This window comes from Plectropomus leopardus, chromosome 10 (assembly GCF_026936395.1).
Source record: "Plectropomus leopardus strain MGB_pleo_1.0 chromosome 10, ASM2693639v1, whole genome shotgun sequence".
Taxonomy (NCBI): Eukaryota; Metazoa; Chordata; class Actinopteri; order Perciformes; family Serranidae; genus Plectropomus; species Plectropomus leopardus.
In genome coordinates this window covers 26,947,037-26,961,203 of record NC_142185.1, presented here as the reverse complement: position 1 = coordinate 26,961,203, position 14,167 = coordinate 26,947,037, and the positions used below count along the sequence as shown (strand labels likewise).

Genomic DNA, 14,167 nt, shown 5'->3' with positions numbered 1-14,167 from the left:
GGCAGCTAATGCAGGAATGTGTCCATGTGACAGGCTCCAGACCATTTAGTCTAGTTTTTAACAATACCACCAACCTCGCCACGCACACATGCCTCTGTTTAAAGTGCTGTGAAGCCGAGCAGCTTGTTAATCATTCAGGGGCAGAATCCAACGGCCACAAAACTTTGTCTTTGAGGGGAAAGCGTTTGCCCCGTGTCTGATCTTATTGTATTTCCCCTTCGTCAACACTCTCACACCTACGCTGTTAATATACGCGCCCCGTGGCCTATACCTTTACTCAACCCCTTCAGCCTCCTGCTCGCTCTCCCTAATCTTCCTGCCCCCACCGCCACAGTCCACGAGGTAAGCCACTACAATGGGCCAGTGTGCGACTGTGAGAGACACTGATGTCACATCCGAAGAATTCAGATTCACCCCTCATGAAATTAGAACAATATTTGTTTAGTTACAGCCGTGCAGCAGCTCCAAGCTACCCCGCTGGGAAGAGAATTTGCGAGATGAGGAGACATAATTTTACCCGCTTGTAAAGAGAAAGAATGAGGCTGAGGGCTGAATGGAAACTTTAAATAATTCCACACTTTGAGAATAAAAATTGGGGGCTGTTTTTGAAAGTGCGGGGGGAGAGATTGACTTTGTTTCGAACAGTGCACTGAAAAAGGGGAAACATTACGACCATAAAAATAGCTTTTTTTTTTCTTCTCAGAAAAGGAATCACCTGTTGAAACCTCTACGTGGTTTCACATGAGCCACAACATGTGACTGCTTTTTTAGTTTTTTTATTCATTACTGACACCTGAAATGGCAATGTGAGTATTCTGTGTGTAGCTCGGAGCATTATATGTTACAGCTAGTGCCATAAACAAGGTGATTTTGAGGTTTTTTTTCCTGAAATTGCTCTGCAGATTTTCTCACCACATTCTTGAAACTGTAGCCTCAAAGAAACCCTGGGAAACATAAAAAAGACCGCTGAGCAGGTCGAGGCAAGATCTGACAAAAGAAGCTGCACGCAAACAATAAAGATGAATGGGGTCAAATTTACGCAGGCTACCTGTTCTCTGAGAGAGGTAAGATAGAGGGCATGGCCAAAGCTTGAAGTAGTTTAAAGCTACATCATTTATAGTTTCTAGTCTCTAGAATAAGAGACTGTTTCTATTTTACCAGCAGTGCTGGTAACTATTTCAAATACTTGCTTACCTGTACTCTGCAGTAGATGGGGGACAGTTAAACTACATTCAAATCTCAGCAGCGTTTTCAGTAGTTAAAGGTCCACTGTGTAGGATTTAGGGGAATATATTGGCAGAAACAGAATATAATATGAGTATGTTTTGTATAATCACCTGAAAATAAGAATTGTTGTATTTTTATTACCTTTAAATGAGATGTTTATATCTACATAATGGAGATCCATATGTTGCACTGTCATGTTTCTACAGTAGCCCAGAACGGACAAACAAAGCACTTGAGAGGGCTATTTGCCTTTTTGCGTAAGCCACTGTAGATGGCAGCCACTCCGCGACGAAACCCGCTGATTTGTTGATGTGAAACTGCCTTATTCAGTGTTTTACCGGTTTAAAACTCCAAGTCCGTTTGTGCAGGAGCCATAATGTGTATTGAGCCTCTGTCGTTTATCTTTTTTTTCACGTTCTTTAGTATCTTTCACTTCCGATAGTTGAAACTGGCACAAGAGAGGTGCGGTTTCACGTTATGTACTTGTTCATTCACTGGTGTGGCAGCAACTACACAAAGAGGGTGAATTTGGCTCTGATATTTTCTGCTGACCGTCACATTAACATCACACCTCATTTCGTTTTGTTTTAGTTATTCCAGTTGCCATTTTTATGTTCTATAAATCACCATAAAAAGCAGGACTTTAATTTCATTCAACAAGTCCCAGTTACGAGCCTGCTTAGCCTCTTAGCGGCTTTTTGATTGATAATAGTCACTATAGTTTGTTTTGGAGAGGAGGGGAACTCTGCTTATAATTCAGCTTCCAGAGAAAACGCTCTGAAGGTCTGGATCTTACGTTTTTAGAGGAAATACGTAAGTACATATTAGCAGGCCTGTGTCCGAAACACCAACAGCATCAGAGAAACACTGATTTGTAACATGAAACTGCATTATTCGGTGTTTTAACTAGTTTAAATCATAGGGTCCATTCGCTTTGGAGTGGAGGAGACCTCTGCGGATAATTAGCCGCCTGGTAAAAACCTCCTAAACGTCTAGATCAGAAACAGGCAAAACAACCTCAAAGAGACACAAAACCACAAAAAGGTGCATAAAAACTAAAGAAAGACACAAAACAACCACAAAGTCTGCGTGTGTTGCTGCTGTGTGGGAGGGGTGGTGGGGCCTTTTGCATATCTGTGCCCAGGGTCTCATTGTTTTATAATCTGCCCGTGCTGCTGGTCCAGGTTAATATCTGAAACTTTGAGGTAAGCTGCAGAGCAAAACCCAAGCAACATACTTCTAAAACCGGGAAAGTAAAGCTCGGCTTTACCCCTTCACACGTCAGTCTCATAGTAGCCAAATACTATGAGACGAATTGCACTCGCGTAAATTGAGGCAGTTGTGGATGGAATTTATTGTCTTTTTTTTCTTTTGACATTCATGTACGCGTTTACCTGTTGTTTTTGATGTATTTACATGTTCAAAGTAAAGACATCAATCAATCAATATATGCAGTATACACTGTATGTGGGTGAAATAGCCAAATTCTTTACTTAAGTAAAAGTACTAATATAACACTGTGAAAATACCCTGCTACGAGTAAAAGTCCTGCATTAAAAATGGTACTTATGTAACAGTAAGTAAGTATTAAGAAAGCAAAAGTACCCAATTCTAAAAAAAAATTGAAGAAAAAAAATCATGATTATTCAAAATAATCACATAAGTAGAAAACGACTTAAATGTTTGTCAACAGTAGTTTCCAATTCTTTTTCTTTAGTCAGTCAGCTAACTGATTAATAAACTGATCGCTGCCGCTGTACTAGGATGTAAATTCTCACAATTATCAGTGAGATTTTTCTATCCAGCCGAGTTGCTCGAGAACAGTTATAAGGTGTGTAACTGGAATGTTTAGGCAGATGTTCATTTATTTATGTTTTAACTGTATTTATTATTTTTTGAAGAAGCTGCATTTACAGCAGTTTCACTGTTGGCCGGAGCATGAGAAGACATTTGTTTTGAGATAGCAGTTATTTGAAACAGAGAGACAAACATAAAGCTGTAGTTAAATTTACAAAAGAAAAAAAAGAAAAAGAAAATTACAGTGCTCCTTATGTCAATTTGTGTTTTCATAGGCATTTCCATGAGCTCTGCAGCAAATTCAACAAGCTTCTCATTCTACAGGTTCTACAAGCAAAACAGTGCGTTCATGGGTTGTTTTAGTCATCACATTCTGTAAATATATTGTGTAAATAAATGTAGAAATGTAGGTGACATAATACAACGTGTTGAGATAAAAAAAAAAGTACTTTGAATACTTAAGTAGTTTAAAAGCAAGTAATCCAGTACTATAACTCAAGTAATAATTCCACTCAGCAACTTTCACTTGTATTGGAGTAATATTTGACAAGAAGTATTGATACTTTGACTCAGGTAATAGAGTTGTGTACGAGAAAATACTCAAGTAAAGTACTTGTATTATATTGCTTTATTATAATTTGGGTTTTTTGTATTATTCTTTATTATTTTATCTACAATGACTGATATTGTAGATTTTAAATTGTTTTTTATGTTTTATTATGTACTCAGGTCTCTCTTAAAAATGAGATTTTAATGGGACTTGCCTGATTAACTATAGGGTTATAAACAAGTACCTCAACTTCGTACTTAAGTACAGCGCTTGGGTAAATGTACTTAGTTACATTCCACAACTGCATATAATCTTTAACCCTTTAACATCTGGACCGTCATCAATTTTCTTGTGCTGTATTCAGACACCTTTTACATGCAGTAAAACCTCTGAAAAAATATATATTGGTTTCTTTTTTTTTTTTTTTTTTTTAAAGGCAATGGGCAAACAAGCAATTAGGGAAAAGATGACAAGAAAATGACCCGAAAATTAAATTCACTTGTTCATTTGTTTTTTTTTTTTAAGGAGAGATGAAATTATTACTAGTGTATAAAAAATAGGGAAATGTTCAAAAAATATAACAATAATATTTACATGTTTAATTTCATGTTTTGGAAATATGTACACATATATTAGCACTTTTTTTACTCTTGTTTTTTAAATCTCTTTTGTGAAAATTTTTAGGTCCTTTTTTAATTTGTTTTTTTTTTTTTGTTTGTTTTTTTTTACAACTACAACAGCTCAGGATTTAAAGGGTTACACTGGAAAAATCCATACAAAAACACATCTTTCCTCTCTTGCCATGTTGTGATCACAAATTTGCAAATTTGATTTCCTTATTTCGTCACATTTTTAAAAAAAATTATTTCCAATATTTAACTGGTGTCGGGAGCTGTAAAGTAAAGTAGTTTTTCCACTCACCTCAATCCATCTCTGCGCCTCCGAGTAGGCTTCGTCACAGCTGACAGCGGACTGCTCACGCCACTCCATCACAAAAACGTTTTATCCGAGCTGCTCCGGCGGGCCAAATCTGTTCCTGCAAGCCCCGCGTGTAAAGTCCAGCAGTGACATCAAATGTGGACCGGTCCAGACAGGCAGACAAAATGAACGCACTTTAAAAACCCGTCAGGTGGACTTGTAGTTAATCACACCAGTTACTCATTCATGAAATATGCGTCCTATTGTTCATTTCCACCAGCTCATCTGTGAATGAATGCAAGGTGTACCAGTTTGACCTCGCTGCTGCTGCTGCTGCTGCTGCTGCTTCTTACCTGTTCTTTCATCCGACACACCTGCGCTTTGTTTCTTCCGTTTCTTCACGCGCCGCTCGGTTTACTCCACCTATGCAGCGCTTCAAAGTCCTCAAAGTCGACCCCGCTCACCTCGGCTGCTTCAGGCTCTGACAGGAGAAACTCTTCTCTGCTGAAGTTTAAGCAGCTGCAGGAGGCTGTGGCAGGAGGGTTTCCAAAGTCAGGTCCGAGGACCACCCACGGGTCTTTTGAGCGGCTTCCAGGTGAACACAAGTTGGCTTTGAGTTCCCCTTTTTGGAGGATTATTTCGCTCCCAGGTTACAGCAGCTGCACAATAGTGTAATTCCACACCGAAAAACAACAAGATATCCTCACATTTAGGTTCCTTGGGTTAAAATGTGTCAAGCCTCCAAGCCGCCGGGCACCAAATGTTTAACCATATGTTTAAAAGTTTGAGTTCCTGTGTAAACTTTTCTTAGAGGAGATCACCGCTCCTTTAAAAACCGAATCGCTTTCCTGCAGCGCCACTCTCCGGCCGTTCAGGTGCATTGCAGGGCCTGAAAAACAGGACCGTTTTTTTTTCCTTTAGTCTATACATACACAACAAATGTATCAAAAATCCAGTTTTCAGTTTATTTATGTTTGAATTTAATCAAACGTATTCAAACAAAACGATAACAAAAGGCAAAGGGGATATTACAGTAAATTTAAAAAAAATACTGTAAGACATACAAATCTATCTTTTTTTTTAGTTTCTACCATTTTTCTCCCATTAAAGGTTGTTTTTTTTGTTGTTTTGTTTTGTTTTGGGGGGTTTGTTGTTTTTTTTCTTTATCCACAATGATCCAATGGTCCAAGGACAGAGGGATGCTGTATGCTCTGTAAGCCCTCTGAGGTAAATTGTAATTTGTGATTATGGGCTTCATATAATAAAATTGACTAGATTTGACAAATGTTAATTGTCTTGATGGCCTTTTTTGTTGGTCAAATCAGTTAGTAGTTTCATATAATGTTCGATATCCTTCAGAAAAAGCGAAAATACTCGTTTTTTTAATGCTGTTTTTTTATTGATAAATTTACATTTATGTATGAAGTAGTTTGTTGAAACCATTACTAAATTAATTATAAAAAACAAAAAAGAAAATTTTATATATATATATATATATAAAATTACATATATATATATATATATATATAGAGAGAGAGAGAGAGAGAGAGATAGATAGATAGATAGATAGATAGATAGATAGATAGATAGATAGATATAGATATAGATATATAATTATATATATATTTTGGTTCTAAAATTATATAGAAATATATATATATATTTTCACATGTATGCATGTAAACAGGATATAAACTAAATTTTAAGACACACAAAAAAATGTAATTCTATACCTTAAGTTTGATAAAGGAGAGAATATTCTTTACAGAGGTGTTTTTGATTTTTTTTCTCCCATGTTTTAAAATAAAATACAGTGGCAGATAAATAAAAATGAGATTTAGTAAAATTATTAAACATATTTTACACATCTCTGATTTCTTAACAATATTTCATTTTGCCATTGCAGGGTGTCAGAATATATATATATAAAGAGAGAGCGAGATAGAGAGAGATAAATATATAATTCTCATCAGTAGTCCTGACAAGTTTTTTCCATCTGACAAAAAAACATCAAAGTTCAATTTATACAATAATAAGTGGATAGATATTTCTAACCAAAGGTGTTATAGAGAAGATCAACAAGAGAAATGTTTAATAAATTTGCCTTTTATTTGACAGAATTTCTAATTCTTGTTACAAAAATGTAGGCACCTTCCACATGGATGTACAGTCTGCATTTTTCGGTCGGCCTCACTCACAGGAGGCACGTTCTTTTTACTTTTAGAGCTTTTCATAACATTGTTACTGCATACATCAGCATCAGGCCTATCTGCTTTTTCAAAGCTGTGACTCAAATTAAAGCCTTGCAAAATACATTTCTTCAGCTGGTTTTGACCATGTGGTTGGACACATGACCAAAACCAAATCACTACATACAGTATGTATCATTAAACCCAAAGTAAAAAAAAAAAGAGCTAAGTCAGTTGCGTGGAAAATTTGTTAAATTTCTTTCTTCACTGAAAGCCAAACACGCCGTGTAAACAGATTTAAGTGCGGTGTGAACGTAGTACGTCTGTGTTACAGTTAGTGAGATGACTCAGCAGTGGGAAACTGGAAGATTTTGATCTTGGCAAGAAATACTTTTACTCGCACTCTAGCTCTCCGATTCCATTAGAATTTTATCCAACTCCTAACAAGTGACAATAATGAAACATTACTTCAACATGATATCCCTGACATTTTAGTATTTGGAAAGAAAAAAACCAACAAATTTTCCAAAAAAATCAGCACTTGAGAATGTTTGGCAGTAATGTTTTCTTTGATTTTCTGGAGTCGTGGTGGAGTTTCGTCAGTATGAATCTTTGGAGAGGGCAATGATGGTGAAACGCACCTCCTGAGGGTCGCGAGCCATGAAGACCTTACAAACCTCCACGGCATCCTGCAGCGCAAACACAGCAGAAAATCAAGAATAAACTTGAGAAGACGTTCACGTGACAATTTGTTTTATTCAGTAATGTCTCACCTCAAGTAAAGTGTCCTCTGAAGTTTTCCCATGGACAATAGGAAAAGGCTTCCGACCATCTAGAGTTTATAAAAAACAAGACAGTTGACCAGGAGGTTTGCTTTAAATCTGCCACCCATAAATGTTGAATTAAAGAATGTACAATGTGACAAATACTTCACATTATTTCCAACAGAGCAGTGGTTTACTCACCCAGCTCATATAACTGTCCTCCGACATTCACAAAAGCTATAAAATGCAGATTCACTTTTTCGTCTAAACTTGGAGCCTGAAACAGACAACAAATAAAAGAAAAAAGTTCCTCAGAGTTAATTATTTCAGATAGGGAAGTAAAAAAAGTTCAAAACTTTTTTACTTGTACCAAGTAATATCAAAACATCTCTTTTCAAACGATGCCTGTATTCAATCATCCTCGACTGTCCCAACTCCCCACCACATCAGCAAAGCTTCTGTTGCTCCCGTTTCCGAGGTCTCTCTCTTCTCTGCGACTGGTCAGTTTAACATCTGCCCAGTTAGCACGAGCTAACACCGCAGCTGCGGCCGTTAAACAGTCCCAAGAAACTCAAACTGGATTCTCACAATTGTCCAGAGCAGTGCATTTGACGAGATATTTGAAAGTATGGTTGCACTACACACCAGTTCATTTACTTTCTAAGTACTGGATGAAGAACTCTAGTGGCACTGGTCTCACTTTAGGCACTGGTATCGTAATGTTTTAAACCATACCCGGCCCGATTCAAACACTAAAGCTACTGGTGTCAGAAGCATCCTCAGACAGCACAGATGATGTTAAAGTCAATACGAACCTCAGTCTGTCCCTCCTGTGCGCTGGATTCATGTGTAACACGTATACTCTGAAACAGAGATAAGAAAAAAAACAAGTAAATGATTCACAGTGTGAACAGAGGTCCCCTGTACTCTTCATGGGATTGCATTTATACCAATCTCCTGCACATTTCAGATTTTTTTTTCATAGGGATGTAACAATACCAAAAATGCATGGTATTATCTCAATAAAAAGTCCACAATACAATATCACTGCATAAATTTAAAAAACTTAAATGCTGACTTGAAAAAAAAATATATTGAATTATAAATCTCGTGCGTACATTTGCCTTTTTTTCATTGGGTCTGGGCCTTATTTTATACAGTCTACTGTCTGTCTGTGAGTCTGTCGTCCTGACCAGCATGACTGCGCCCTCTGCTGTTTAAACAAAAACAAAACAATCCGGACTTGACATGAAGCTTTTTTTCAAAAATAAAATCAACAGAGATCTGGATTATTATTATCATTTATTAAAAGACAAAACATACATTTAACAGGTAAAAATGACATGGCTGGTACGATTCTAATATCGTTTTATTGCCTTATAATAGTCTGGTACAGTTTTTCATTCATATAAAATGAAATATATGAGTGCAAACCCTAAATAAGTTTTTGTGAAATGCTGACTAAAATAAAACCAAAACGTCACTTAAATGACCACGTCACCACACTTCTTCATTATGAGCAAAGACTTCATTTTCAGAGTTTTCTTACCTCATCCTTTTCCAGAAAAGCAGCCCGTTCCTCTGGAGTCATTTTAGAGGTTTTTTCAATAAACTTCTGAAGAGCAGAATCGGGCTCTGGAGAGAAAGGACGACATGCAGTAAAATGTGCAGAAGTGTGTTTGGATTAGAGCAGGATGACGTGTCAGCACTGATATTGTAGTGCAACAGTGATTCCTCTCTGGTCCAGCCATGAGGTTCATATTTCTCCTCAGTAATCAGTTTAAGGTCCATGCATTTGATAATTTCCCCCCTATTCAATTTTTATTCATAAAATGCAAAAAACATGTTGGCTTAGAGTACAAAAAATAAAACATATTGCAAGAAAAAGCAGAAATGGCACTTCAACATAAATGCTCTGTCACAGAAATTCACTGTACTTCAAAATAAAGTGTGTTTTTTACAAACTTGACATGATCCTCGACCCACTTTTGGGCCGCGATCCCCCAGTTGGGAACCACTGTAGTAGAAGATTATGTTTTGTAAGGTATTATGGTTTATGGAAACTCTTCTTGGTCGTACAACAAAGTGATGGAAAACTGCTCAAGATGAGAAGAATAAACAAATAATGCCTTCAACTGTTTTGTAATCGCCATTATTAGTTTATTTTTTATTCAAGTGTAATAAAAAGCAGATTCCACTGAGCGAATTTTACATTGTCAATTTACAGTCATTTAAACGCCCACACATCAACTCTGCAATCAGTTGTTGCTCTCAAGTTGTAAACATCACTGCTTTTGCGTTAGACGTGACCAGAAAAAACACTCACCAAATTCCAGGTGTGCCAGGTTGTTCGCCACGGCGTGAATTAATCCTATTGTTCCGCAGGCGTTTCCAATAGTTTGCTTGACAAAGTAGACGTCAGGAGAGACCTCCTGTCGCTGACCCATGAGCTTTTTTTCCTCTTCATCTTTGAATGCCTCATACTGGACAGAAGTGGAAGAAAAGTACACCAACATGTTGAGATTTCACGTATTGCATCAGAATGCTGAGACAGCCATTGTGGTTCATCAACATGCACATTTAACACCTAAGATGTTGCAAAAAATAATACGTACCTTCTCAGTCACTGGGAAGAGAAGTAGCACCGCACACACTGGTCTTGGTACCATGCTGAGAAGCTCTGGATCCAATCCGTACACATCTCCAAACTGCCAGGTTGGTCTCATACCCAAGCAATTGACAAACTACACAAAAACTGATTGTGAATTTATATTCATACAAAGACACAAAGCTTACCTCACTTTATCTGGCAGACAAGATTAACTCAAAGTCAAGTTGCATGTAAAAGATGGATCTTAATTACCATCAGGAACAACTGGTTCCTGTGACATGACAAAATAAAAATAAGTAATACAATTGAAATTTAATTTCACTTCTTTCAATAAATATCCACCTCATGCCAGCATAGTAAAACTCGACTGGAAAATGCTTTCCTTCAAATGATATATTTTGGTACTAATCATAGGGAAAACAGGAAGAAAACTTCTATTAAAACCCAAGCAAGTATTAATTAATCACCGATCTACGACTGAAAATGTTATTGACACATATATATGTACGCAGTGGTGTAGTGGAGGGTGAACGCAGGCAGACCCACCTCATTTTCTTACAATATTATCACCTATCAACCAAGAACCATTGAACATCTAGGGGAGCATACCCACTTTCTCTTCGTTAACCTACCCGTCTACCCAGTGTTCACTCACCCACTTCATCAACTACCACAATACTGTATACCACTGTATGTATTTACACAGGTATCTTAAATCAAAAGCTTCCCTGCAGATACATTTTGATTTTTCATGAACCGTTGAGCTGCTGTGTATTGTAAAAATGGTTGCACTTAGAGCTGCACAATATGAAAAAAATATATATAAATCACATAACAATTATTTTGACCGGCCATTTTAAAGAACTATAGCTGGAATTTTTTTAATGTCATCACCTATATACCTACTTCTGTGTATATTTTAGCCAGTCTTCATTTCTTCTTGTTGTTATAGTTCACTTACAGCATATATTAACATCCTTTTTTTCATATTTATAATCATCCTAATTACATATTTAAAATGTTACAAAATTATTGCATTTCAAGCACTTTTTCCATATCATTTATTGTTTTTGCTTATGTATTAATTTACTTTTCTCTAGTTTATTTCTCCCTTCTTGGCTCATTGCCCTCTTCCAGTGTTTTTGAAAGAAATCAAGCCAGTTTTCACAGGTTTCAAAAGGTTCATTTGGATTCGCATTCATCACTTTATTCAGAAGTCCTGGCTTCTTTAAGTTGCCAATCTTACCTGCAGGTCAGAGGCTACACTGACAGCTCGATGATGTAGAAAATGTCATGGACAGCTGCATGAAAAGTAACTCATCATGTCATTTGTTTTAAGTACGAAACTCCTGAAAGACAGCTTTATGCAATATATTCCTGGACACACAGATAAAGCATGCTAGGAGCAATATTTTCTCTTATTGTTTGTGTCAAATTCTTCTCAGCCTGTTTGCCTCGTTTATGTTTGTCAGACAGCTGCACATTATTTCATCACTTTAAATCTTTAATGACACCGTTACGGTGCATGTAGTGTTAGCATTGCTGGGTAGGCCTTGTCCCTCTGTAAACCGCTTTGTCGCTGACCATTCACATATATCCGGTGTTGAATTCAATAAGATGAAAATACTCACCTTGGTCATGACCTGAAATGAAAAGAAACAGATAAAAATATGAATCAAATTGCTTCAGTGGTTCAGAAAATCAGCCACACCGGCTTTAGCTTTTGTTCGAGTAGCAAGCTACAAGTTAGCTAGCCCTCACATGCTTCTGAATGAATGACTGCGATAAAACGGTAACGTTTGGAGAAAAAACAACGAGTCATACTTCTGGATTCGACTCCAGAGGCAACCAGCGGGGATTATCCATTTTGAGGTAACGTCAGGTGTTATTTTCCTTTCAATGCAGAGCTGAAAGTGTTATAACAAAATCTGTTTGACAGCTGGAAATCGCCGCTTCCGCGTCAGTAAAGTGCACCTCGAGATTTCGGTAATGCGCAGGGGTGCTTGGTTTTTTTCATAATACATAAATACACCACACCCAATATTTAAGGATATTAACAAACAAGCTGCATATATTAATTATTATTTTTGTATTTTTTTTTCTTAAATAGATGTTTCATGGCACTCTCTTTGCAAAATGAAGGATATTTAAACGTAACAACCACCCCATCAGCCCTACAGTGGACCATTCCAGAGAGCATAGGCGTGTTTCAGAGAGATTCCCAGCGGTTCATTTCCTCCCGTTAGTATCTTATTATAGATCCATGATCAGTATGATCCAGTGTATAATAATAAAATATTAAAGCTGCAAGCAGCAGTGAACGGGCCCTCGCACATCCACGCACATCAGGGATACTGGCACGATTCTGACTGATACGCTCGTTCATTTCAGTGAAAATCAATGCCTGCAGAGAGTTTGGACCCCAGAGTGAGCTATTTGACATTGTGTAGTACTCCCTGTGGGCACTAGGTGGGACAGGAGGACACAGAATTTACACACATCATTTCTAGACCAAACCATGTAAATTTAATGTAAATCAGAGGACCATGTTGATGTCTTCAGGGCTGCAACCTGATCACACCTGTGAAATTTAGGGCCAATTGGTTGACTGAAGTGAAGTTACAATAATGAATGAATATGACACCGCCATGGCAACGGCGTGACGAAAAATGTTTTTGTTAAGTTTCGATGTCCCAGGCCTTGAGATGAGAGATAAAATCTCTATTCGGATAAAATCTCTAGGAGGAGTTAAAAAAAAAAATAAACCTCTGGAAATGCACGAAAAATTTAAACTTCAAATCAGTATGGCCGACTTCCTGAGGGTGTAGGGTATGGGTCCAAGAGGCTTTTTTGTAGGTCTTGGGGTGTTCCACATGCCTCCCAAGTTTCACAGCTCCAGGTGAAACATACCACAGGGGCTGCTCTGTTGAATTTTTCTAGGGGGCGCTACAGATCCCCGGTGGCACACCAAAGCAAAAATCATATCAGATATCACATTTCAGCACTTCTGATGTGTGTGTCAAGTTTTTTAAGAATTTGAGCTTCCCTAGCCCCTCAAATAAAACTTCTTGTTTTATGGTGAACAGTGCGTAACCACGGCAACAGCATTTGATGAAAACTCAAAAGCTTCATATGTTAGAATTATCAAAGGTCTTGAGACAATTCTGAAGCAAATTTAAGGAGAACATCAAATTGTAAAAAATGTAAATTCCTGTTACCAGTAGGTGGCGCTATAACTATGATTCAAAATGTTACTGCAGATGTCTTCAGGCCTGGACTCTAATCAAATGTGTGAAATTATGTAAAGATCTGACCATCTGGTGTCAGGTTACAAAAACTTTTAATTTCATGTCCAAACATCAAAATTCTTCTACTTGACTGAGAACCAGCTGCTGCAAAGGAGTTACAGCAGCAACTACACTTCTGTACAGCTTTGAGGTAACTTGTGATCCACTTATCTATTTATTTATTTCATTTTATTTAATTTTATTACATTCCCAGGTCCACTTTGTCTGAACCAATCCCACAGCATTTTGTCAAAATGCAGGTGAGAACCATGAAGGACTTATTTTAGTGTTACTATTGTGAAGTTGGCATTCTGTTTAGTCAACAGCAAATTATGAGTTTTTTAGGGCTCAAAACTCAAAGTTTAGGTCTTGGGACTTAACTGTCTTTACTGGGACTTGAGTGCCAAGACTTGAAACTTACTTTTGACTTGCCAAACAAGAACTTGGTCTCACCTTTGGATTATACTGCACCAGTTGTGTGAGAGTTTGTAAATTGATGATTAAACTGCAGTTGCTGTTGTTTAAGGTGGACCCCAGTCAGTAAATCAATATGTTCACGGTTTCCAGTGAAGGCATGTGAGAAAAAAGTTTCCTTCACAAATTCAAAGTAACACAGCATGATGAATTAATATGCAAAAGATCATTTTGCTAGTGAAGTATTCCTTTAAGTTAAAAAATGCACCAAGGGTGTCAAAAGAGAGAAATCCCTGCCCCATAAATAATGCATGCTAATGGAGGTTAAAAAGCACTATTATAAGTTAATAATAACTCATTAACCAATTTGAATTAAATACATAGTAAGTAGTAGATGTGTCTCTGCATTA

General features: G+C 37.2%; 2 protein-coding genes across 15 annotated transcripts in view; both read right to left on the bottom strand.

Annotated features, from left to right (window-relative positions):
• Positions 1-5,283, bottom strand: part of lmo7a (LIM domain 7a) — a 77,483-nt gene extending 72,200 nt beyond the window's left edge. For 6 of the 14 annotated variants that reach the window (XM_088083452.1, XM_088083456.1, XM_088083455.1 and 3 more), the window contains exon 1: positions 4,496-5,275. In XM_088083452.1, coding sequence (XP_087939578.1) covers positions 4,496-4,564 — 69 coding nt within the window. In that variant the 5' untranslated portion in view covers positions 4,565-5,275. Of the gene's footprint in view, positions 1-4,495 lie in introns of all 14 variants that reach the window. The other 8 variants (XM_088083461.1, XM_088083459.1, XM_088083458.1 and 5 more) reach the window with 6 other exon arrangements.
• A 1,299-nt stretch (positions 5,284-6,582) lies between these two features.
• Positions 6,583-12,036, bottom strand: uchl3 (ubiquitin carboxyl-terminal esterase L3 (ubiquitin thiolesterase)). The gene is made up of 9 exons (XM_042494615.2): positions 11,881-12,036; positions 11,688-11,699; positions 10,061-10,189; positions 9,772-9,928; positions 8,995-9,080; positions 8,261-8,308; positions 7,647-7,722; positions 7,455-7,513; positions 6,583-7,370 (listed from the first exon to the last, which is right to left on the bottom strand). Exons 1-9 carry the CDS (start codon positions 11,920-11,922, stop codon positions 7,281-7,283), a joined length of 699 nt encoding a protein of 232 aa, XP_042350549.1. The 5' UTR covers positions 11,923-12,036; the 3' UTR covers positions 6,583-7,280.
• Positions 12,037-14,167: the final 2,131 nt, after the last annotated feature.